Source organism: Chroicocephalus ridibundus, chromosome 3 (assembly GCF_963924245.1).
Source record: "Chroicocephalus ridibundus chromosome 3, bChrRid1.1, whole genome shotgun sequence".
Taxonomy (NCBI): Eukaryota; Metazoa; Chordata; class Aves; order Charadriiformes; family Laridae; genus Chroicocephalus; species Chroicocephalus ridibundus.
In genome coordinates, this window is record NC_086286.1 from 126,622,247 (window position 1) to 126,649,964 (window position 27,718).

General features: G+C 41.0%; 1 protein-coding gene across 2 annotated transcripts in view; it reads right to left on the reverse strand.

Annotated features, from left to right (window-relative positions):
* MSRA (methionine sulfoxide reductase A) overlaps positions 1-27,718 on the reverse strand; it is a 314,031-nt gene that overhangs the window by 170,575 nt on the left and 115,738 nt on the right. For both annotated transcript variants that reach the window (XM_063330697.1, XM_063330698.1), the window contains one exon: positions 19,207-19,275. In XM_063330697.1, the coding sequence (XP_063186767.1) occupies positions 19,207-19,275 (69 nt within the window). The remainder of the gene's footprint in view (positions 1-19,206; positions 19,276-27,718) is intronic.

The window sequence follows — 27,718 nt, forward strand, 5'->3', positions numbered from 1 at the left end:
TCTAAGTACTGAGCCAAAGAGATATTTCTGCTGTGTGCTCTGAAACTGCGGGGACCGTGAATTTTTAGTACTTCACAGGTTGACGGGGGTACCTTGGCTTCACCGTGAAAGGTCAGCATGAGACCTTGGGAGGCATCAGCGTGTTTCCTCACCCAAAGAGAAGATGGGTAAGCAGGCAACAAGGAAGCTGCGATGGGACCCAGCAGACTCCCAGTCTGGACAACAAGGAGATCAGGATGTCCTGGCAACCCAAAAGAACACCCAGCCGGCATTTAGTCTATACACGGTGGCTGTACACCTGGTTACAATAATTTTTCTTGATTGTATGCAACTCAATAGCACCAGACTTCCAGAAAGTTAAATTTTGTTCTCGACAGGGAAATACGCCAATCCCTTTGGCTTCGCCATGATTGTGGACATGAATCCAAACGCAGAACTGGATCTCACAATCACATGTAAAGTGCGTGAATACACCTTTGGTGAACACCTCCATACTGCCTGTGCACTTACACAACAGTTAATAAGGGCCTGAAAATCTAAAGTCATCAAAGGCATGTCCTCGCAGGCACCAAGATAAAAATGCAGCAAGAATTACCCCAGAGTCTTTGTTCCGAATTTTTTCAAATTCCTATTGAGAATATGGAAAGAATTCCAGATTCCGACTGAAATGCAATATTGTCTTTTACATAACATTGTAACATGTAGGGCGCTTTGGTGAGCCATCTGGATGCATATAGGATTAATGTTATCAATCAGGATTTAAAGCAAAATTGTATTATTGATGTCTTTAGAGGTTTAACATGCAGCAACCACAGAATATTTGAGCAATGACAGAATATTTGAGATCACTGGAAAACAATCAACTAAGAAATGGTTGGGAGGAGTATAAAAAAACTGAAATGGAGAATAAGCTCAGCTGAAAGAAATAAAACTCCTGATGACAGATGGCATTAAGCGGATGATCTTCCTAGATAAGCGTTGGCTCTAATGCTACAACAGGGTTGATAAATATGTTGAACAGCTTGCCTGGGGCAAGTCAAACAAAGCCCTCGGCAAGAAATTTAAAATGCAGTTTGCCTAACAGAGCAACTAAAGAGGAATTTCTTGGCTCGCCATTTTGCCAAGACATGTTCTGTTCACACTGCATGAATTCCCAGAGAAACTGTTGGGTTTGCTTCTTTTTCCACAGGAGAAGCAGAAGCCTCATGTTCATTCAAATTAACAAATGCCCAGGCAATTCGGTTCCGCCTGTACGGTGCCGGCTGACATTCGAAGCGCGTGTGGGCACATGTTTGTGTATGTATGTATGTATGTTTGTACAAAATCTGCACAACAGATTAGAATTATTGTAAAAGGAAAAGCAGACTATCATAATAGAAAAGGAATATTTTACTGTCAGGAGAAAAACTGCCATGTTTTCAGCATGAAAAATATGCATAACATGTCATAAGTATGACTTTTGAAAAACCCTATAAAACAACAGCACTCAAACTGGGAAAAGCACTAGAGGGATAGAGAGATAGAAAACGATTCTTAAAATGTGCTTATTCAATCCATCATAAAAGCATGTTACAAGTTATAAATAATACAAAATCAACAGGATTTAAATAAATCTGAAGCCAGTATCAAGAATGTCAATAAGGCACAAACCACAGTTGCTCTAAACTTCACAATTATAGTACAAGAGGTTTCAGATATTCCTATTTAAATGCAATTTTGATCTTAACCAGCAGAGAGCAGGGATATACACAAGTCAGTGTATGAAAATACTTTCAAAGATGGCCTTATTCATTGCCTCAGTATTCTTTCCCCACCCAATAAGCAGGAATATTTAAACCAATTTTATCCTGAATGTCAACAAAACTGTTCTCTGGTGAGTTCACATAATAAAAAAAATCCATTATCAAAATCTTCTGTTGGGAAACTTCTTGCCTCTAAATCCCAGAAACCGGAAGATACGGCCCACTCAAAAAATCATTTATGCTGATCTGAAAGGTTCTCATCACGCCCTGGCAGGAGAACATGTAAAAGTAGCAGAAGCCAAACTTCCTGACCTTCAAGAGATGCACCAGCCTGTCCCTGTACCCGTGACACCCACCTCCACCTGGCAGAGCTGGGAGGACAACTCTGCAACGTAATTTCCACCTCTGAGCTGCACCTGAATCGTTCAGAAGTTCACCTTGGGTCTAAACAATCAGAATACTGTGAATCATTCCTAAAAGTAAATAGGAAGAGGAGCAGACCTTGGGAGAGTGAAGAAAGCCAACCACTTCTGCGGCTCTGCCTTTTACCATAGTCCTGGGGTACAGGTTTTATTCCTAATCACCCTTCTGCACCTATTTGTTCTGCATTAATCACACTCAGCATTTTCTTAATTAGGAGAGAAAGGTTAAAAGGAGTTGGAAGATGTGCGGCCCAAACACACGGGCTTTACTTCCCAGCTCCCAAATGGACACCAGTGTGGGAATGTGACACAGGAGGAAGCCTGGCAGCAGACGCTTGGATCTGGGGAACCGGGTTTTCTGCCTTCTCTGGAATACTTAAAGAGTAATTCACATGTATTTAGCTCCTTTCATCCAAAAACATCAAAGCATTTTGCACACATAAGTAAGCCTCATATGAGCCATAATTTATGAATTATTATTTTAAGTACTCCACAACTGACGTATGTCATGACCCCGCCATCATGGCAGGGGGGTTGGAACAAGATGACCTTTAAGGTCCTTTCCAACCCAAACCATTCTATGATTCTATGATTGAGTGGTCCCAAAACAAAGCAAAGAATCCCCTCCGGAACCATACCAAAGGATCCCAACTAAGAGGTTTTTGTTTAAAATATCTCTTTTTCATGACATGACTATTGGGTGATAGAAACACCACTTGATAAAACTAAGTATTTTCTAACTTTTTTCCTTCCCATATTTGGGTTGGTTTGTACTCTTCAGTAAAACTCTGTCTAGATAAAATGTAGCGACTTTCATCTTATTTGTCTTTTTTCAGTGGAATGTAGCTGCAATATAGTAATGTGGAAAGTAAGACAAAATAGAGCTGCTTCCAAAAATACAGAAAATCTATGGGAGCGTTGTGATTACTTTAACATGTTGAGCCAGATATACCAACTGGTGATCTTGATATGTGTTAGGACAAGGATAGATCCAGTCAAGATTAGGCAGAGGACAAGAGAAATCAAAAATGTTTAACAATAAATAAAGAAGTCATCCAAAAAAATAGTTCAATGTCTCACTTCTGAAGATTTCCACCTTATAAAAAATTACTTTGTTCTTTTTCAAGTTTCATTCATGAAATGGAACTAATTCTGTTTACTTGGCATTGTATAAGTAATCGACTCCGTTATATTTAGACAGGTGTAGAACTGGGCAAAATGAGACGAGAAGGCGGCTTTGGGAATTCAAGCCTGAACACAGACTGTAAAAGATTTTCTCTCCGAGGCTTGTTTATATCATTAGCGGTATTGCTATTTTCAAAACCACAGCACATAAAAGCCTTCGTCACAGATTTGAATTCCATTGTGCTGGGTTCTGGGTACAAATGCAGAACAAACCAGCAACCTCTCCAAAGGTTTAGTCTTCTATTTACAGGGCCATTCATACCAGTACATTCCATAAACATGAAAGAGAACTGTCACAAATTGTACAATTCTGGAATTGGAAACCAATAAATACACATTTTCTTTCATGTTTGGGGATTTGGGAATGCAACTGAGTGAGTGCTCATGGCTGGGAACAATTAGGCATCATTTTCCATGAACAGCTGAACCACATACAAAGCAATATCACACCAAAAATGGATACGACCTGCAGAAAAGAAGTGCTATTCACAAAGTAAGAACGATCAGTCCTTAAGTGCAAAATATTTGGACTAAAATTGCAAGTCTTTCAGGTCTAATCAATTAAAGAGGTTTCTTAAGAAGTACTGTAGGGACCTGATGTTTCTTGGCCACAAAGATGATGACTGAAGTGTCCCAAGGACACAGAAAAAAGTTTCAGGGTTTATAGTCAAAATTCGGAGTCCTTTAACTATTTACTCTTTTTAATTTCCCTTACAAAATAAACTATTGGATCAATGAAAATGTGATGAGTATGAATAAAAGCACCAGAAGCTCTTTGCACACTTCTGAAGTATCCAAAAATGGAAACAAATCTTAGTCGGAATTAATACAGCCAAATGTCCAAGGATACAGTCAATAAAGAATAAATTATGCCAGCTTGTGCACAGATAAATTCAGCCTAACCACTTTTCCATCTCCTTTGAAGAAGGGAGTAGTTTCTTAATATATTACCTTTCAAAAGTCTGGTAGGGATAAAAAGAACCTCTGGTACAATAATATGTGAAAGAGATTGAGACAGAGCTACACGGTCCTATCATCAACCTGATTATTTGCTTCATTGCAAAGCATCACATCTTTAGTTCAGTCATTGATTTGAGGCTTTCAAATCATTTTGTGATCTTCCTCTGCTCTAAGCATTCCAACACTTCGCAGAGATTCATTTTAGATCATCCTCGGTCATTTGACACACTTTAGTGCTCTGCTACTCAAGTAGAACTTGACGTACACGTAAAATAAGAGATGTCATCAGCGCTGTGTAATCCATTTGATTCTCTTGAAACTGTATCTTTCATATAAATTCATCTCTGCAATAATAGCGAAGCCTTACCCTTGTCTTGTGAAAATCTCTGTAATCTCTCGGCAACCTTAGGGAGCTTGAAATATACAGAAGCAAAACAAAATATATTCTACTATTATACACGCAAAGCCCCACAAACATTTTGTTACCAGCAAAATAAGAATCACTTTTAGGGCTGTGCTGCAGAAAATAATAACTTGTTTACAAAGTTTGTTTATTGCAAGGAATAGAAAACTTGCCTTTTCTTTCCTTTTTGATAACAATTGCTAAGTTAAATTAACTGCCATAGACGCATTCAGAAAAAGTAATCTCATAGTACTTATTTTATTTATTACCTTAGATTTTAGGCAACAATAGAAAGCTGTAGGCACCCTGACAATTATTTAAACTTACAATCTATAATTGCTCAGGAGTAAAAAATAATTACATTCAAACAAGGCAATTCAACAAGCAGCCCTTTAGTCCTCCTTTCCCCAGCTCCACAGAAACATACCCTTAACCCTTTTCCAATAAAAGCCCAAACTAATAAATGCCTTCTAAGTCTACCTAGAAGATCATTAAAATTAATCTATTTTGAACCACAGCTGTCCTTAATGGAAATACAGAATTTCCAAGAGTTATTTTCTCATCTGTTAGTAGCCAGTAAAATTATGGTACGTTCTCACTTGCAAAGCAGAATAGCTCTTTCCTATCCACCCCCCAAAACGACAATTACTCAAGAAAATACCAGAGAAGATTGTTATAGAAAAACTAATTTATATACAGAGGAAGATGCAGAGGCCAAATAGATATGTGGTTAGTCACTTACCATTTATGCAGTACTTGACGTGCACTCATTCCCCAAAAACATGGTATGTCATTCTTGAAAATAAAGTAACTATAATAAATGCTGAGGCAGAGTGTCTGCACTGCACTGATGGCTCGGCAAAGGAATTGCCATTACGCACAGCGAAGTCCATGACCTTCTCACTCTCCAACCCCCTGGTTTTCTTAGACGTCCTCCAAACGACCCGAGCGCTCTGGCTGTGGTTGGCAGAATGTTAAGCTGGAGGGCAACACAGGCACGCAGCCTCTGGCAGGTTTAAGGGCCGGAATACCATGCTTTTGCTTAAATAAATAGCCTTTCCATCCTTGAGACTGGCTTTTGGTAGAGCCTCATGATGTGCTGTAGACATACGCACTGTCATTCATCAAAGAAGCACCATGACAGCTGCACAGCAGCCAGCAAAGCTGGGAATTCCCATCTTTACCATGAAGCTGGATGCCGCCATTGTACAGCAACTCTTTGAATAAGCAAAGAAACTTTTAGTTTGGTATGCAGCAGAATTTTTCTTTACAGGTTTCGAATCAGTAACTTTTAATTTTTTTTAAAAAAAGCAATGCAATATGTATTACTTATGACTACTGCGTTTCAGAATGAAGCAATAGTCAAAAGGGATACATGACAAACAAGCCTAAGATGCAACAGAGTGAACACTGAAGTGGAAAATAAATTAGCTTATACAAACTATGGTCAGAGATCCTTCTACAAATGTATTTTGGGGTAACTGTAGCTACCCAGCCACAGTCACAGAGACAGAGCTGTGCTGCCCAAGGGTGGAAGCAGTAAGAGGTCCCTCCATGCTATACCTTCAGCTCACTTGGTTTCCAAGCGCAGAGGCACAGACATCTCTCACATCCATGCCAAGTTAGACGTGCATCCAGAAAGAACTGTTGCCTATTTTTATTTTTTACAAATCAGCATTTTGCCTCCTTGGGGGTTTTGGAGGTTTTTTTGACGTACAGCTTCAAAGCAGGTTAGGTGCGATTACCAGAGTGCGTACCAAGTTTGCAAAACTTGCCCAGCTTTATTGTCCAGCAGACAAAGATTCACGTGCATCTTTAATTTATTATTTCTCATTACAAATCGTTCTCAGCTGGGAGCTAATGACAAGTGTTTGAATAACTCCCGGTGGATCTCTCTTCCAGCTATTTCTCCCGGCCCCATTTCAACCTGAGAAATCTTCTGTATGCAGAAAACCCTTTGGCAAGGAGACCATCAGTCTTTTATTTTATTCCAGCTTTTCTGATTTATTTTGAAACTGGCTCCTACTTGTATCCTTTCTGCTGGTCCCTACTTCTTATAATGGGAGATATTCTGCAAAATCAATTCCCTTTTACATTCCCCATGCCTACCCTCATTGTGTAGACCTCTCATACCCCACTAGGTTATCTCTTTTTCACACTGAATAGCCCTAGTGTGCCCTGTTGTTCCTTGTAAAGAAGATTGTCCTGCTTTCAGCTGGGATAGAGTTAATTTTCTTCCTAGTAGCTGCTGTGTTTTGGATTTAGTATGAGAATAACGTTCATAACACATATTGGTTTAGTTGTTGCTAGGTAATGCTAGTATTAAGTCAAGGACTTTTTCAGCTTCCCATGGAAGCTGAGAGGGAGCACGGACAAGAGAAGCTGGCCAAAGGAATATTCCATACCATAGATGTCATAGTCAATATATAAATGGGGGTTGGCTGGGGTCGCAAGAATCACTCCTCAGGATGGGCTGAGCAATCCATCGCCAGGTGGTGAGCAATTGTGTTGCATCACTCATTTTGTATATTCTTTCACCATTTTTTTTTCTTCCATTACTGTTCTATTCAATGTCTTTATCTCAGCCCGCGAGGTTTTTACTTTTGTTTTCTCCCTCTTCTCCCTATCCCACTGTCGGGGGTGTGAGTGAACGGCAGCGTGGTCCAAGTTACCGGCTGGGGTTAAATCACAACAAAGATGCTCCTTATTTCTGATCACCCCTTTTGCCCTTCTGCTAGAGCTCTTTTGACTCAAGCAGTGCAGAAATACATACAATATTCACAGAATCATAGAAGCATAGAATCTTCATGGTTGGAAAGGACCTTTGAGATCATCACGTCCAACCATACACGCACAAAAAAACCCCCTACAATCTCTGTCACTAGAGCATGCCCTGAAGTGCCACATCTAGACGTTTCTTAAACACCTCTAGGGATGGTGACTCGACCACCTCCCTGGGCAGGCTGTTCCAGTGCCTGACCACTCTTTCAGTAAAGTCATTCCTCCTAATATCTAACCTAAACCTCCCCTGCCGCAGCTTCAGACCATTCCCTCTGGTCCTGTCATTATTCCCCTGGGAGAAGAGGCCAACCCCCACCTCTCTCCACCCTCCTTTCAGGGAGTTGTAGAGGGCAATGAGGTCTCCCCTCAGCCTCCTCTTCTCCAAGCTAAACATGCCCAGCTCCCTCAGCCTCTCCTCATATTCACCACATGGGAAAACCATGGTTTTATGTGCTGGCATAATGACAATTTCTGTTTTGTTCTCTTTTCCGTTCCTATTCTGCTTTCTACCAACAGGCATCAACAGGGAAAGGAACTGCGTACTTAGGCATCAGTTAAAATACATATATCATCCTCCTCCTAAAACTGTGTATAAAAAGGGAGTTTGGGGGCAAAATATGACTGATGGAGCCATCAGCAAAGTGCTTTAGACTCACAGCAGGCTGCAGCCAGGGAGAGCACAACTGCTTGAGATCTGGGAGACTCTTACAGCCTCAGGTTCCAAACAACATAGCACTTCTGTAAGCTCCAGCACATGCTCCAAAACATTTTGGATCCACACAGTACCTTGAATTCTTGGGAAATTATTTGTGTAGAGTCAAGAAGTCTGTTAAAACAACAAATCCACCACAAGACTGCAAACATCTTTGCTTTACCCTTGGGTTTGGTCTATCACATTGTAAAGCATAAATAATTGTAGTCTGTAACAAACAACTGGAGGGGACCTAGATTAGTTTTAAAATGAGGGAAGAGGCAATATTTTAACTAAAGATTTAAAAACTTCAAGTATAAACATATCTTATAAAAATATAAATTTTGGCCCTGTCACATGCAGCAAGGAATTGGTGACCTATTGAAAAGTCTGTTGAGGAAAGCAAAAATAGGATAGAGAAGATACTGGCCAGCAAGAGGAAATCCATATTAAAAGTCTCCAGTTATATGCAGTCTTCTTTGTCTGAAGGTACACTACTAGAACAAGTGAAAGTCAGGAGTATTTATGAATTCTTCACAGACGCTGCATTCTCACACTACAGTCAGCTCCAGTTGGCTGAATATGCCTGTACCACAGGTGGTTCACAGCCCGGCTTCATTTATTCATGCAACACTGCTGTTCCCTCTTTTCAGGATATACCATGGCATGAGATCTAGGAAATTTAAGAAAAGCTAAAGCTCTGAGATGGGAAAAACAGTCAACGACCTTGTCCTTCCATTTACCATGCAAAACACACTTCACCTATGGCACTAAGGCGTAATTAGTGCTGTGGGTATATGCGTACATACATTTTCTCAGTTTAGGGTTTTGTTTCACATCAGTGTCAAATCCATTGACATCATTTCAAATCCATTACGAGTGGTGCCTCTATAGCGTAAGATCAAGGCTCTGCATGTGTTGGGACATGAGGTGAGAGCACATCAAGGTATTTGCAGATACAAGGCCTGCCAGGAGAATAGTGGGGGATAGTATAGAGCAGAGGGAGCGACGTTTCACTCTGCTTCACAGCATAATTGAAGGAATGGTGCCCAGGATGAAGTATTCCCAGAACCAGACGCAGTTTTCATCTCCAGAAGACAGCCTGGGAACGAAGTAGTATGCAGATAGTAAGGACAAAGGAACCCAGGTATGAATTTCTGTTAGACTAGGAATAACCACTGCAGCCAAGGAGCACACTACACAATGGTTTGAAGATGGACCATGTGAGCTACAAAAAAAATCTTCTACATCTAAAAAACATGCCCAGACCTTTAATGCAGCAGCAGAGTAAAATGATCTTGGGTTTATTGGTTTCCATAAAGCAGAGCAGTGATAATCTCTTTATCTGCCACAGGGATAAACACCATCACACTTGATGAGTCTGAGTATAACCATTTTGATGCTTAAGCCCCTACATTTGCCCTTTCTTGGCTTGTCGGGCACATTCCACTGAATGACACCGAGTTACTCCCACCCTGCTGTGCATTTGGACTGTGTATTATCATCAAGGTTTGTCTGGAGCCTTGGGTCATATTGAGCCAGTATAAATTAAGAGACAAAAGACGGTGCTAGTAGCATACAAGAGAGTGATATAGATAACAACGACATTCAAGAACATCGGACTTTCCATCCCAGAAGAATGAGTCAATAAAAAGCTGGATGGCCGTTAGCCTGCGTCTGCAGCGAGGCTCCGTGTTCTACCTTTGGATACACAGAAAGACACCTTGCCCTTTCTGCAACCAGCCGTCTTTAGATAGTGTACCTAATTACAAATACATTTCAGCATTTCACTCAAGTTATATCCTTTTGACTTGAATGCATGACTGCTACTACATAATTCATAACATGATTCTCAATAATTTTCAGTCAAGGTTCAAGCAGAAATGTGTCACACTAGGATTATATTATTTATGAGCATAATGTTGGATTTAAGCCAATGACACACCAATAAATTTTATCTCAAAGCCTGACATATTGCATGCTGTTTTCCCTGGCTCACAAACAAATAACTACGGCTGTTTCAAAATTACTTACAGTTCAACTCAAATCAGAATTTTTTTGCGATTAGTTCATATCTTATTTGAAAAAAATGATCATATTATTTCTTTCCTTTAGATGTTGAAGGGTATTTTTTCCTTCATTTCTAAAGTATGTCCTGCCCAGAGAGCAAAATGAGGTGGTATTCTAGAAGAAAAGTCTGGAACAAAATGCCGTCTGGCCCTCTTTAAGTGTGGAGTTTTCACTCTCTTCTAAAGACAAAAGACTTGTCTGTGTCTGCCAGATAAAACAGAGAGCCTGTACTAGCCGGCATAGACTGCCATTGAAAATGATCTAATATTGTGGGCAATCCCCTAAAAACAGGGGCAAACAGTGTACGTGGCAGATACCGGGATGTAAGGGGTTCTGTGAGAAACACTCTAGAAGCAATTCTTCTCAGCTAACCTCAGGCACTTGAAACAGAGACCTCCAGGGCATGCTTCAGCATGCAACTTGAACAACTGCATGTAGGTCTCCAATTTAGATATACAAATAGGTGTTCACGTGTGAGAAAAAGTGTCCCAGCTCCCATGACCGTCAGTGGGGATCCAGGGTTCGGTATTGACATAAATAAAAGCACCTGGTGTCATCTGAGATGCAGATGCAGCATCTGAGATGTGGCATCTGAGATGCAGCAATTCTGCACGAGACTGGCATAAGAGGGGCACATATGCCAAAAGGTAGACCCACGTCCTTGGAAGCTGGAGATCAAGGACAATTTCACCTACATGTTACACTTACATTTAGATGTCTTTATATGTACATCCAATCCCTAAATATAGGTATCTCATATCATTTGGGATGTCCTAGATAAACCTATCCTGCTTTCGTCTCCTAGCTGAGAAGAGCATGGATCTCCTGTGGGACCTGTATCATCCCTGTCAGCCCCCTGTGGACGTCTCCAATGCCCTAGGACACCTCAAATAGCAGAAAACATTTGCAACGTATTTATGCAAACGAATCAATTCCCCCTGGTCTAAGCTAGTTGTTTAGGTAGCGTTTGACAGAACAAGGCACCTACAGAGGGTGATGTGTTCCTTTACAAGACAGCCGTTGTGATCTGACCTCTCCAAATGTGTTTTCTCTGACTGGGGAGAAATTTTGATGACTTTAGATTACATACCTGAAACCCATTGAGATTAATTCCAGCCCGATGAGTTGAAAGCACCAATGAGATCAATATAAAGATTCCAGTTGACTCCCCCAAGCTTCAGGAGCATTTCTGAGCAAGTATTTTAAAAGTAGCTGAAGATTTTTGTATCTTCGATTTTAAGCAAGATATCTAATGATGCATTTTTTGAGATCACCAATAACTTAATCAGGTGAGAAAAAGTCCTGAAAATCAGGAAAATCACTCTAAATTACCCCAAACCGAAGAACTCAGTAATAAGTAATCCATATTTTTTAATACAGGACCCTATTCGCTCAGTCTCACATCCCCAGTTCTAATATTGTCAGTCTGTGACAGCAGGGTTGTAAAGATAAATCCATTAGGAGCTGCAAGATGCACTGACAATACTTTGTGAATGTCACAGTGTGTCTAAAATTATCAGAACAACACAATTTTATCCCTCCAAAAACCTGCTTATATATTTTCTTCTCTGCTGTTGTAACTGCTGACAATTAGCATCACATTTTTCACGGCTGAATAGAATAAATCATCCCTGTTCTCTGTGGTTTATGCTATGTCATCATGCTCTGTGCTTTATTAAAAGGAATCAAAGGATAAATGCTGATGCTAAATGTGTTTGTGTGTATATCATATATCCCAGCACGTAAACACATACATACGTACACACATATATCTCCCACAAAGCAGCATAAATCTGACGAGGGCAGCCTCTAGTCATTAACAGGATAATTTACTTCTATTTCAAACTTAAACCAACTCAGAACGATGCCAAGCATATGTTCATCCCAGTCACTGATATAGCCCTATTTATCATTGGCAAGAAATTACTTCTCTGTGAGGCTTTTGCACTGCTAAAGTAATCTAGGTGCTCTCGCTGGCTTTTTGCATGGAAAATAAAATGTATGTTAGAGACAAGTCCTGCCGTTGGAGGACACTGAGCCTTATCCCAAACCCCGGGAAAATTAACTATGTCCCTTCGACTCATTTCAGTGGGAAAGTCCCCAAAACATAATTAAATGGCTGTTTTAAGGCGAACGTCGTTGATTGAAAAGCTGCGATCTGATTGACTTTTAAAAACCTGCAGATCCTCACTGATGTGCAATACACACTCTAAGTGGAAATCCACACAAAGCTAAATTCTTCATTACCTCAAGAAAGCTAAATTAACATAAACAAGTCCCTGATGGAGAAGGACAGATATTGTGTTTGAAGGCCACATTACTTTTGTTTTCAGAAGCAAAAAGAGAGCGAGATGTGGATCCTTTGAAATAAAAAAATGTTATGAAGGGTTGTGCTGATCAAGGACAGCTTTCACTCTGCATTAGGGACATTTTATTGTCTCTTATTAGTGTTTACAAATGTCAGGAAATGTCCTTGGCAAAGACCAAGCAGACTGTAGCATTTTGTATTTATCTGGGTCTGTCTGGCATAGCGCTCCGCAACCGGCCATTTGCACTACCACAGAGTTGATGCACAATGCCACCCAATCTGATCCCCTGCATTTAATGCGTAACGCCTATGATATGACAAGAGAAACTGACTATTCAGATTTTTATTTTTAAAAGGTCCCAGCATTACGTTGATTTCTGTATTTATCACCTTATTTTACAACAGGCTTAGGGGAAACATTTCAGTTCAGGGCTTCCCTGGTTAGATTTTTAAATCCTACACAGAGAACCTTCCCTGGCAATTACTTAGAGCTGACATAACTCTGGAAGTTTTGACCAGCAAACCAGCATCATACTTCAGGCTGGATTACAAGGAAGAGGATGTTCAGGCACTGGTGGCAATAAGGATGGACCAGGACCGGAGAGCAGAGGCAGGGAACTGGGTTGTGTTTCAGCTCTCTGGAGGAGGCAACAAAAAGACACTGGTGATAAGTCAATATATGGAAGATAGAAAAACAGGAAATAAGGATATATTCTTTAATAAACATGCTGGAAAGGTAAGAATAGGAACAGGACTTGGTTTAGGGATGGAGCAGCCTCCCCTTAGGCAATCCCTTTTTGTGATGCAATGTCTTCACAGGTGTCTTTTCTCACTGCAGAAAGTTCAGTGTCTATTTTTACACCACCTCGTGAGCACAGGACAACATTAACATTTCAGTGCTTTACAGACCCAGCCAGTTAGTACGCTTCCTTCACTTTTCCAAGACGTTGAAAGAGAATTAGCATGAGAAACATGAGTCTTTCTGGAAGACATTCCCTCTGGCTCTCAGTTCTTTCACAATGTGATCCTTGTAACATCTGGTAATATCGCTGGAGATGTTTCTCCTACAATTTGGGTCACAGCACACACACCTGTTTCAACATCATGAAGTCCTATATTCTCTTCAGATAGAGATATAAATTATATCTTCTGACATGTAGCACGGTTTAAAGTTTTCTTCCTTTTCTTTAAGCAACAGAGAAAAATTGTTCGTTCTATTTTTAGTGTCTACAAAAAAGGTATTTCTCTTGGGGTCCAAACTTTGTTTCCTGTGATTTTCTTTTCCTGGTGAAAAGAACGGAGCTCATCATAAAAATGTAATTGAGATGGACCAAAGGACTTCTTAACACATTCTCTTATCTGACGTGGCCACCAGTAGGTCTTTCACGACTGAGTAAAAGAAACTCTATATAGAGCGATCAATTCTTAAATACATCACCCCACTTTCAAGTGAAATTATTTTCCTTCAGTTGAAAAGTTGCCCCGATTGAGCCCGATCAAGCCTTGGGTTGAACCACCCAAGAGCAGGTCTTATTTGAGGAGCTCAGCTCTCCACCTCCACGAGCCACATCCACAGGTACCGTGTGATGCTGCACGGCAGAGGCAGCTGAACAGCCCACGTCCAAAGGCTGAGAAACCCCGGGCTCTGCCCAGGGCTAATTGCACGATCTTGGTATAACACTATTTTAGTTTATAAATAACCTTCGGAAGCAGTGGGAATTGTGGGAATGCATAGGGTAGGTCTGAATCTCAACAGGACTCAATAACTCAGGCAAAGTACAACAATAATATGGCTCTGTAGAATTACTGGAACATGCTGCTGTCTAATAAGTGGAGAGCAGAAGGTGAACAAGCTTGGATCTGTCTGCCAACTCAGACACGTCTGTAATTAAATCTTATCAGTTACTTAACATCCTACTTCTGTCTATATTTTGTTTACATCAAGAAACCAATTATCCCATTACTAGCCAGTATATGTCAAGCAAATACAACACAATTTAGTCCCCTATTTAAAAAGTGTTATAATTACAAACCTGAAATATTGCCAGATTTTACTAAAGGTAAATAAGAGCCCTTCTCTGAACGCACCATATGCACAATGCTTCCTCTTAGAGAAATATGGCAGCATATAAAGCACAGTGAATATATAGGTGCTCTGGGATAAACCAGAGTCTTGCAATAGCAGCGGTTGATGAGAAAAATATGCACTTAAAATTCAAAAAAGCTGACCAGCAATATTTCTGAGCGTAATACAGCAGTGCATTTAAATGTGTTTAAAATAGACAAAGAATTACAGTAGCACTGATGGAAATATTAATTTATATTTGCATACGTTCTGCAACTTTGAAGCATTTCTTTTCATTTTTTTACACCGTTATCCAAAAGTTGATTTTAGACCCTAAATTGCTTCTTTTCAAAACATTATCAACCCTCTAATGTACATTCACATTTTGACTTTTGGTTAGGTTTTTGGTCAGGTTTTTGGTCAAAATCAGTCACTACAGGCAAAATGCTCTAAACTGAAAATATCTATGGCCATAAAAACTACATGAATACTTTCTGGAAGGTATTTCTTGAACGGCTTCTGCTTTACCATCTGAAACACAAACACGTAACATCCAGAGTTTCATCTGTTTCAGTTGCTGAACTTTGGAATACACCCCCTCTTTACTTCAAGGGACACAATGATTTTTGATATAGCATTCTCCAGCACCTCCAGTGAGGCTGCGAGCAGTCCCAGTGCACCTCCTGTGTTCTTAGTGCTTCAATATTAGCTGGAAACTGGATGAAGAGGTCACTGGATGGTTGGCATGAAAAGATTTCCATTAAAAAGTCACCCTCACCCTTGAAATATAGCTTTTTCACCACTGTAGAAACAAGGACGCATTTCTTTATTCTAGTGAACAATAGGTGTATCTTAGGCAGCTAATGATGCTAAACAGACAACCGGAGAATCTCAAGATCATTTAAATAGTCTTTTGAAAACTGTGAGGTTCTGGTATAAATGGGAAAGCTGCAGGAACAATGACCCGTGAACATTCACCCTGTACCTTGATCAAAACAAGAAGTCATATCATAAAGTAAACAACGCAGCATTAGTAAGAGCATCTTGAAGGAGGTTTTGCAGAAGATGGAGCTATGTAATGCAATCTAACCGCATTTTGCAAGCAGGTAAAAGGATTAGTGTTTACAACCCGGCATTACATTTTATACCGTTATTTTTAGTGGGGAATCTAAAACTATCCAAGCAACAGGAAAATTCACTGCAAGTAGGCTATACCTACAAAATCATACGATTATTTATCATTTTTTAGCTTTTGCAGACCTTCTTAAGAAAGGGGGTTACTTCTTAGTAACTACTGCTCTTCGAGACTTGTCGCCGTGCAAGGCCAATTAAAGGATTAATGGATGTTTCTGGAGAAGCGGTGTGAGAAGCCCTCTCTTGCTAAGGTGGAGGCAGAACGTCCACTAGCTCAGACGAGCTCAGTTTCTTCCCCTAGCTTACAGAGGCCTAAAATACAAAGAACTTGCTCCTAACAGGAGTATACATGGACAGGATGAGTAATAATCCCAGCAGAAGAATTACTAATAATTATTTTCTTCTTTGAGGGCTTCCTTTCATTCCCATTCACTTGGGACCAGCAAACACTGCGCCCTTGGAGGGAGCAAAACTGAACCGTAGCTCCATTTTTCTATACCACACACCAGAATGGGATGCCAACGACAACAAATGACAACAATTATCATCAGAGTCATGTTTGTATACCACTATATTTCAGGTCTAATAGTAAACCTAAGAACATGTAGGTTTTCCATTTATTCGCAGCACAGATGGCAGCAGCGTGAGTTTTCACCACCTAGCCCAACGTTTGCAATCACAAGCTTGTGGAAAATCTAGGGCAATTTGAAAATGATGAAAGTTAACCAGGCTCGATAGGAATATAACGGAGTTCCTCGGAAATTAATCAAAGCAGGATGTTCAATAAGATTTTGTGCTCTTCCACTGAAATTCTGTAAGTAGGATATTACTTTCTATGAAATTTTACAAATCACATACAATCAACAGTGATATACCCAGTAGAAGCACTCGCCACACCACAGCACCCACCCGCCACAGCCACTGGAAAGTTGATTTAACCATCACACAGCAAATAAAAGAGGAGGTTTAAAAAATTTAAACAGTGAAGACTGCATTAATATCGCATCGTACTAGAACTCTCTGACCCTGCCTGCTGTAAGAAATTCAAAGAAGAATCTCTACGTCCATCTTAACCTTAAAACTCAAAAGCTAACATACAATCTTTTTCCACTAGCTCCAAAATATTTATCAATCAATCTCTCATTCCACCACTTTCTGAATTTTTTGATGTTCCCAAAATCCACAGACAAGGGAATATTGGGAGAAAGACAATACTGGATCAGAGGAACTCTAAGGAGAACTTGAAGAAATCATGACCGTAACTGAAGGTGGGCACCCACAAACCATTTCTCCTGTTCAACCATGGTAGCTACAGAAACACAAGCTCCACAGGAAAGTTAAGTCTTACTATGATTTTTTGCAACAATCAATTGAAAAGGTATTTTTGGGAGTGATAAATTAGTGCCCATGGTTAAATTAGCTCTTCACATTCCACATAGGATTGCTAAATATTTCAGATATGAATACAGCTCTGTTTGAAAATAGATTAAGATCAACAATTCATTCCAGACAGATTGTAAACTGTTACTACATAAGAACTTTCAGACACTGCTCAGGTTTTAGAAATATTTACACTATGTCTTTTCTTTTTATAAATTAGATCAGATCACCATCACTAAGGTCAGTGACTGAGAAAATGCCGTATTGACATAGGCTACTTTCTCCTGTAAAATACAGATTCATAATTTGTAACATCCATAGGGATGATTAGATTATCTAATGTCATCTACTGTATTATGTAGGGAAGATAATGTCTACTACTTTTGCCTTTGTGGAGATCAATAATATGTTTTCTATTGACGCATAACCTCAGGAAGCATCTGGGGTGAATGGGTGTCTGACACAGGTGTCTAGGTTCATTCCCGGTGCCCATGGACTGCTGAGATACCCACACCGCAGGACTGCAGGAGACCTCCATCCCCTTGGTTTGGCAACTGGCAGCCCGGTGAGCCCAAGACATCTGAAACCTCTGGTTAGGCACCCCGCTAATTGCCCCAGTCTGTATCTGAAGACACAATGATATGCAGATTCTCTTGGTTGCTTCAATAGTTTGTTTCAGTGTTTCACTTTCTTGTTGCTGTTGTTAATAAATTCTGCCTAATTGCTCAATAGAATGTGGAATGTATTTTAGTATCTGTCACAGAAACACTGCGTGCAGGTGTAAAACTGCCTGCTGATGCCTACTCACCGTACCCCTGATTTCTTATCTGAAGGCTGCATTTATGCTGTTTGTTACATCATACTGGGCATTTATATAGCATTGATTCTCAGAATCACTGCTTTCAAGGGTACATCCTCCATTTTTATGTATTTCTTGTTACACACATTGCCTTGCGATTGCCAAAGTTTAGATATATATGTTATTAGAACGGGCCCAGGTCAAAAACAGTGATGACTGCTTCATATACCTGACCTGCACTTATTATGATTTAGAACTCCATCAGGCTAGATGATATAGCAGGTGTATCGAGTAGTAATTTAATATTTACTTCAACATCCCGGATAGATAAACATTTAATAGGATATAATAAATTGCCTAAGCCACTTTTGTACCATCCTGTAGAATTTAATAGAGAATTATATCCTTTCTAAACAATCCAACCTTATGGCTCAAAACAGGGTTAGGAAATTTTTCATTCTCTTTAACAATAAGTTTTAAAAATAATTGTCAAAGAAATACACTTTTTTCTTCCCTAGTAAATTCCATAAGCTTGTCCTTAAGGACTAACATTAGCACATTCAGAACTGACAGCTCTGATGATTCACACATTTGGGTAAAGTCCGTATCTTGGTAAAAAAAATGATGATTCTGATCTATTTTAGGATGTTTCTTTCTTCCAGAAGTAATTAATTTCCCCAGAGAAACACTTTTTTTCAAGTTTTACAAAGAATGACATTTTCATGGAAAATAAGATACAACGAAATTAAACATCTTCTCTTTTACCATTGGCCACCTTTGCAGCTCTGCTGGCACCCAGCAGGAAGTCCACGGGACTGTTCACAAAGTAAAGTACAAACCAGCAGGTGTGGTTTGGGACATGTAAATGCCAACAACGCTGCAAGTGCAGTAGATCCCAACAGTTTGAGTTCCTTGAATGACTTAAGCTCTGGAGAATCATGGATCATCTTCAGAAGTTTGCTTAAAGTAATGAACGATCTTACAGGAATTATCATACATAAAAAGCTACTATTTTGGAATTTTTATGGAACAAAATAAGGCTTTAAATTTTCTGTTTGTATAACGCAGAAAAGTATTTCTCATGTGCTTCTTTTGGGGCATGGACATCTACCAAAATGACCAGTGGCTTTAGCTGACTGTAGTGATTAGAAAATGGCAATAGCAGCACACATTCTAAAACTGTAAGGATTCAGGCTGAAATTAAGAAATTTGGCATGCAGTAACAATATACAGCTTAGAGCTTTTATTTTAAAAATGATGTCTTACCAAATACAGCCATCTGTGTTCCCTCTGGGAAAGGTTCTACCATCCTGTTTCCATTGACGTGGTGTTTATCTAGAAGGAGAAAAAAAAAGCCAAAATGTAATAGAATAAATGCTTTGCATAAAACCAACTGTTTATTTCTTACAGTTCTATCATAATCTAAAGTTTGATTTCTGAAAGCCGACCCGTACAATTCACTAGTAGCTGGAACTTCACACTTTCTGAGTCTGTTTTTCAAAACTACTGTCCACAAGTCCCAGGAGATGAACCAGAGATACATTTCAGTTTAGTGCTTAAAGACAAGTCAGCTGGTACTAACGTGACACACACATACAGAGCAATATACAGTCTATCACTGTAAAGGTGGAATACTCTTGAAAGCAACCTCCTCATGCAAGCAGAAAAAGCAAGGAAATCATAATTCTCTTTGGCTGCTAGGATATGCTGGCGCTCAACAACAAGCTTTTTTATATGACCAAGCACGAACTGTGTGTATTTTCTGCACCAGTGGGGTGGTTTGACCTTGGCTGGCTGCCAGATGCCCACCTAGCCGCCCTCTCATTCCCGCTCGTCAACAGGACAGGTGGAGAAAACAAGACGGAAAACCTCATATTTTCATAGAATCATTTTGGGTGGAAGAGACCTTTAAGATCATCAAGTCCAACTGTCAACCCAACAGTGCCATGTCTACCTGTCTTTTAAATACCTCCAGGGATGGCGACTCCACCACTGCCCTGGGCAGCCTCTTCCAATGCTTCACAACCCTTTCCAGGAGGAAATTGTTCCCAATATCCATCCTAAACCTCCCCTGGCACAACTTCAGGCCGTTTCCTCTTGTGCCATGGCCTGTTCCTTGGGAGAAGAGCCCGACCCCCCCTGGCCACCCCCTCCTTTCAGGGAGCTGTAGAGAGCGAGAAGGTCTCCCCTCAGCCTCCTCTTCTCCAGGCTGAACACCCCCAGCTCCCTCAGCCGCTCCTCACCAGACTTGTGCTCCAGACCCCTCACCAGCTCCGTTACCCTCACGGGTCAAGGTAAGACACAGGGAGATCACTTACCAATCACCACCACAAGCAGTCCAGACTCAACTTGAGGAAAATTAGTTTAATTTATTCCCAATTAAAATGTGTTTGGATAGTGAGAAACAAAGACAAATTAAAACAAAACCTTCCCCCCACCTCCCCTTTTCCGCGGCTCAGCATCACTCCATCCCTGACTCTGCCCCATAGGGCTGTTTCTCACGCTTTTTTCCTCACTCCTCACTGCCATGCCATGTTTTGCCCTTTCTTACATATATTTTGCGAGAGGTACCACCAGCGTCGCTGAGGGGCTCAGCTGTGTCCTGTGGTGGGGCCGTTGGAGCCGGCTGGAACTGGCTGTGTCCGGCTCAGGGCAGCCCTGGCCTCTCCTCACAGAGGCCGCCCCTGCAACCCTCCTGCTACCAAAATCTGGACATTTACACCCAATACCACCAGCAATCTCTTCACTAAAATGAATATTTATCCAACATATTATAATGCCACATCCATTCAGGACAGACCATGCAGAGTTCGTCCTTTGCAGCAGTCACACCCCGGACTGTTTTAACCCAATTAAATGACTGCTGCCATTGGAAACCACTGTAACAGAGCAAATGTAACTGTTCTTCCATTAACCAATGCTTAATCAAGAGGGGGAGAGGAGCACAAAATACAAAATAAAAAGCCATCGTGCAATCGTCCTCAGTGACTTGGAGTCGGCAGCCCCGGCACCCTCCAGCTCCTGCCAGGTCTCCACAATCGAGGTGTTTTTCACACAGGACACTTCCTTATATCATGGCCAAATTTCTTCCATTTTTCTTAGAAAACTTGATGGATGACACAAACCACATCCACTGTTTTCATGGAAACGGAAAAACTGGTATGTTTGAGGTTTCCTTGAGTTAAACAGTCCTTTTCTAGCCACTATGGCTACCCACTCTCGGGTGAAAGATCATTTTCTCTAGGGAGCAGCTGTGCTCTGGGAGATCTGGTCTGTGGAAGCAGACAGATGAGCTACAGCTATCACGAGCTGCAGCTTAAGACTAAATTATATATTATAGACTGATAGAATCACAGAACCGTTTAGTTTGGAAGGGGCATTAAAGACCATCATCCAGTTCCACCCCCTGCCCTGGGCAGGGACACCTCCCACCAGACCAGGTTGCTCCAAGCTCCGGCCAACCTGGCCTTGAAACCCTCCAGGGATGGGGCAGCCACAGCTTCTCTGGGCAACCTGGGCCACGGGCTCACTGCCCTCATTGTGAAACATTTTTTCCTTAGATCTAGTCTAAATTTCCACTTTTTTAGTTTAAAACCGCTCCCCCTCATCCCATGGCTCCCCTCCCTGATCCAGAGTCCCTCCCCAGCTTTCCTGGAGCCCCTTTAGGGACTGGCAGGGGCTGGAAGGTCTCTCCGGAGCCTTCTCTTCTCCAGGCTGAACCCCCCCAGCTCTCTCAGCCTGTCCTCCCAGCAGAGGGGCTCCAGCCCTCCCAGCATCTCCGGGGCCTCCTCTGGCCCCGCTCCAACAGCTCCGTGTCTCTCCTGTGCCGAGGCCCCAGCGCTGGAGGCAGCACTGCAGGGGGGTCTCCCCCGAGCGCAGCAGAGGGGCAGAATCCCCCCCTCGCCCTGCTGCCCACGCTGCTGGGGATGCAGCCCAGGCTGCGGGGGGTTCTGGGCTGCCAGCGCACGGTGCTGGCTCCTGTGGAGTTCTTCTCACATCCTTACCCAAGTATACAGAAAGACGTAAGACAGAACAACTGTACAAAGCATTTGCATAAAAGCCAAATCAAGACTGAGACTTTCAATCTCAAGGAACACAAAGCATACAGGACAGTGCAATATTACGGCGTCGCTGGTGCTCACAGGGATGATTTCTATGCAATAAAATAGTGGAAGCCTGGCTTTACTCCCTCCGTGACAAGATGGCTCCCAGGGGCTACAAAATGCTCAGTTTCCAAACTTAATAGTATATTCTTCACATCCCAGTGTACTTCTCTTTCATCCCAATGTACTCTTCTAAGCATAAAGACAATTCTGCTCCTTGTGATAATACAGGCTTATCGCTACTGAATAATCAGGGTTGTATATGTAACCTGGAAGGGTGGTATGCATAACCTGGAAATGAGCTCTCCAACCTCCAAATACAATAAAATATACAGATCCACAACAGAATATTCCCAATCCTTTTCACTGGCATCCCCACACTCATTTCTTGATCTACTAAGACTCACTGTCAACAATGGTGAAAAGAAATAAAATCACCTGAACTCAAAATACGGCTTTCTGTTCACCAAATAGTTCCCAGGCAGAAAGCCATGAGATTTTCTCTGTACGTGCATTATTTGACTTCCGGTAATACAGAACCTGGTGAGGGATAAAACGGGTCAAATTCAGAACATGGGATTGCCTTGCGAATTCTCTGAAAGCAGTATTTTTCATTAGCAGGGAGGCATAGCACAGTACTAATCCCAGCTGGCATCAAACATTTATCAGCAGTCAATGAGAAGGGAAAATCAGGGTTATCCGCAATCGGAGCAAGAGGTGCCATAAAGTCAATTGTTTGCATTTAGGAAGATTGAATGCCCTGTGCCACGCAAGCCACGAGAGGGGCTTTAGGAAGGAAATTGTTGGGAGGTTCCAGAGTGGGAGTAATATGACCAGTGCCGTACAAGGTTGCAACCTCGTTAGCTATAGCTTGTATTACTGACATGATCTACAGCCATCTGAGATGAGCGAACAGTCAGAAAAATTATGAAACATCATGCGAGATCAAATAAACTAAGCCTGCCCTGGTCCTGATAGCTGCCTTCATTTAAAGAGTGAATGACATATGTGATGTACGAAGCAGTTATCATTTCAAATGGTGAGGCTTTCAATATATTAAAATTAAAATTAAACTTTTAGAGGTGAGATGGGCTTGAATGAAAATAATCTTTTCAGGGTCCTCAAGCTGTCTCCCAATGCCATCATACTTTTGTTTCAAAGATCTTAGATAAAATAATTCATTTTCTTGACATCCGTACTTTGTTTTACAATTTTTCTGGTATACTCTGCCCTTTGTCTAGATGCACAAAATAGTAAAAAAAAATAAATAAATTTGCGCGGACTTAGGAAGAAAGTAACAACACATAAGTATAAATAGCCTCTCAACAAGTACACTATTCAAAGAACATTGCAGTTTCTGGCTTTTTACTGAACAGTTGTTCTTGTGAAAACACAAGCTTTAATTCTCACCTACAAATTGGATTGAGTAACTCCAGAAAATCAGAAATACTTTAGCCCCATCGAATTAGGAAAAAATTAGAAGGGCTTTCCCTGCAACTTGCCAACAGAAAGAATAAATGACTATTCCGACTCACCATCGGTCCAGAGACAAGGGCTTACAATAAGTAAGATAAAACCTATTGTTAGAGAGACATGGAAAGATTATCAGTGATCACTGAACTGGCTATGAGAAGTTAACCTCAGCTTCCAGTGGTGAAAACAACACATTTCACCCTAATGTTGTCAACATTTACAGGGTTAATCCTTCAGTGGACTACAACAGCATCCAGGCACTTGGCAAAGTAGAACTGTGAGGACATTAATGTCTTTATTTTATCTCGTTGATCTTCTTGATCCTCAGGGTTTTAACAAAAAGCCAATGGGTAAGGAATAAATTTTTATTTCTGTTTTATTGCTATTCAAGCTGTCGGCATTTTCATGAACCAAAGCAAACAACGGGGGACCTTCCTCTCAAAACTGTTGAAGGCTGCTCCATCCTCAACTCCAAGAACTCTCCTTACCATTTTTCAAGCTAAGCCTGAGAGAGATCTGCAGCATTCTTCGCTCCCTGCTGAACAGAACTAGTACGTGCTGAAAGCAACACATTTCCTGGAGGTCTCGACATTCAACTTTAGCTTCAGGCAAAGTCTGCTTTAAATAGGTGCAGTGCCTGGCCCTCCCTCCTTAGACTCTCTGGATTTTTATAGAAATAATCCTTCACAGATCCTCTGTACCTGTGAAACAGCATAATATATGGAAAGATAATCCAAAGTTGCTAAGCAGGTCCTCAATATTTCTTTGGCGTTATTCAGCCTCTGCAGCCTGACGCTCAATAGCTTCCAACATGGTCCTACAACTGCCCTTTGCTAAAGGTTCACTGACTTCAAGTTGTGTCCACACATGGATTAGGCTATATCTGTACTAGTAAACTATTAAAATAAACAAGTCATATCTAGAAGCTATTTGAGAGAGTGTTAATTAACTTAGCTGAAATCATGTTAGATCCTATCCTAGCAATATACCAGCGCGGACAATCAAGTTCCAGTGCCTGGACCTGTTCTCTGGCACATTTTAATTTATTAGTATACACTTCATTTATCTTCACAGTTTCATGTATGTCGATGGTATCACACCTGTAACAGATAAATTTAACAACGAAAGATGTTCAAATGAGAAAGTTTTATAAAAAATACTTCCTTTTAGACCAGCCTGACTTAGTTTCTAAACAGATTTACTGTTCTGCTGTTAGCCCAGAGGAAATTTAAAGCTCAGTTAAATAAAAACTCACTGCCATTAAGTTAGATTCCTAATAAAGTCATTGCCACAAAATGTATAGCATTTATCAGACCTTTAACAGAATCAAACTCGCTATTATTAGAGACAGAAGTTTGCGCTTCTTTCTTAAATATGCAAAATTAAAGCACTGGTCTAACGCAGAGCAGCCACTCACTCATAGGCAAAATCCTCTCTCACAGTACAGACGAAACGGAAGTTATACCAAGAGTGAAATCAGCAGTGCAGAAAGTCTCTACAAGGCGTTTTGCATAACCCAAGATATTTGAGAGGAACTCCAGGTTAAGATACCCACAGATTCATTAATGAACGTCAGTTCTCTATTTGTGGACCCAAGTGAAGCCGCTTAAAAAGATTTGGCTTTCACAGAATCTGATCCAGCACTGAGTGAAAATCAGAAATTTTCTGGTCTCAAAATATTCAGTCTCAAGCAATCATTGTAGAGATTCGAGAACATTTATTTTTTTATTAGTAAGAGATTCATATGTTCTTCATGTTTATCTTTTGATTTTTAAACCACTAGGGAATATTTAGACTACATATCCAAACTTGTTTTATCAGAGCAGCACAGAAAGTTATTATTTTTAAATGAAAACTGAGATTCTCACATAATCAAATTAATCCAGGAGTAGGGGTCATATTTATACACAAGGACTGTTAATTTTCCATGGTAAGCACAGCCAGGAATTGAATTGAAAATAGCTGATTAACCAATTACCGTGAGCCTCCTCCATCTCCTACCAGCACAAACACGGTGGGTACATGAGGAGAGGAGGAGGACAAAGGACAAGCAGTGATGGGGCGAGGGAGGAACTTCCTAAAGCAAATCAGCTACTGTTGGAATGACTCCTTTCTCCTCTGTTTTGCCTTAGACACTTCTTCCTACACTTTCCATCACACCGCCATGGTGGAGGTTTGTTCTCCATTGGCTACACCAAACACTCATCTGTCAATGCGGTAGACGGATCACGGAGGGCCTAAAAATTTCAGACCAGTAATAGAAAAAGCAGGTCAGGGGCTACAAAGATGCGTGGGGGACTGGAGCACCTCTCTGCTCAGGAAAGGCTGTTCCGCCCGGAGAAGAGCAGACAGAGAGGGATCTCATCAATGCTCATCAATATCTGAAGGGTGGGTGGCAAGAGGACGGGGCCAGGTTCTTCTCAGTGGTGCCCGGGGACAGGACAAGGGGCAATGGGCACAAACTTGAGCATGGGAAGTTCCATCTCAACATGAGGAGGAACTTCTTTCCCGTGAGGGTGGCAGAGCCCTGGCACAGGCTGCCCAGAGAGGTGGTGGAGTCTCCGTCTCCGGAGACATTCCAACCCCGCCTGGACGCGTTCCTGTGCCACCTGCTCTGGGTGACCCTGCTGTGGCAGGGGGTTGGACGGGATGATCTCCAGAGGGCCCTTCCAACCCCGGCCAGTCTGGGATTCTCTGATACATGACGTTTCTAAAATAGTTATAAAAATAACTCAGTGGTTATTATTCCCCAAAGTGGCATATAAGTCATAATACGTATCATACGAGTTGCAAGATGGGCACCAAAGAAACATAAAAGCACCGCTCACTTTGCAGTGTTACTGTGCGTGGCAGGTACGTGTAATATTTATCATAGAATCTTCATGGTTGGAAAGGACCTTTGAGATCATCGAGTCCAACCAAACAACCTACAATCTCTGCCACTAGATTTAGTGTATTATAGAATATTATAGATATTTAGTGTAGATTTAGTGTATTATAGATATTTAGTGTAGCTGACATATTCATTTTAAACAAAGGCTTGGAGCCAATAAAGGGGCGTAAAACTTAGAGCCAGGCCCGCGTGAAAAAGACTGCTTTCATCTAAATAAAGAGGAGTGAAGAAAAATGTTCAGCATTGAATAAGCAAGTTATTTAAATGCCTCCTAAATTTCAGATGTGAGAGGAGAATGTCATCCACAGTCACAACTCCACCTCTCTGAAGCGAAGTAATGAAAAGCAGGATGACAGACGCCACTTGAAAACCCGTAACACGGAGACAGACTGATGGCATTTCACTGTAACCTAAAGCTGCTATGGTTTTTTATTTAAAAATTCATTGAATGCCCAAGTGTAACTTTGGTGTCGGAGCTTGCATGTTCCAGAAAGACCGCAGTAAAATGAATGCTACAATGAGGAGACATCATATTCATTGCTCCTGTGATGGCTGAGAATGCTTTTACTGCTTTAGGAGAAGGCAGAACTACCAGCAGGCTGAAAACTGATGGAACACCAAATGTAACCCGTAGCACAAGACAAGTGAAGTGCTTCGTGAGAAGTAAGACGTTCAGAAAAAACTCCTCATGGCATGATTGGTAACCCACTGCGAGACACATGGGCTATCAGGCCTGATCATCCCCTACTGCTTTTTCATATAACACTTTTTACTGCTGTGCACCATCAATATACAGCACGTAATTGAAGGCCAGTGGGTTTCTTTTCTGTCTTGTAAACAAGAAATTATCTAATTTTTATTTCCAGTAAAAGACTGCAATGTTTCGGGAAAAAAAATGGTGGAAGTTTGGCAGTGCAGTTTTACCATTGAACATGTAACAAGGAAAAGGTCTCTAAGTGTCACCAAAGAGAAGAAATCCTAAGCTAAAGAAGGCTAAATAGCAAAAAAAAAAAAAAAAAAAAGGGATTCATTGCCCTTGGGTAAAAGGTCAGCACAGGTGACACATGAAAACGCAGTTCAAAGGAAGCAAAATTAGCCTTTCCTTACCGGTATTTTACAAAAAAAAAAAAATTCTTTTTGATTTAACCATTTAACCAATTAATTTAACCAGTTCATGTCCACAGAGAATGAACGAGACATCTGTTCATTCTTCCAAATAGCCCTGTCCTTTCCAGTAAGGATACTGAAGTCTACAGGCAGCACTGATGTTAACAGTGAGCTAACTCTGCTAAAAGGTACACTTCCATTG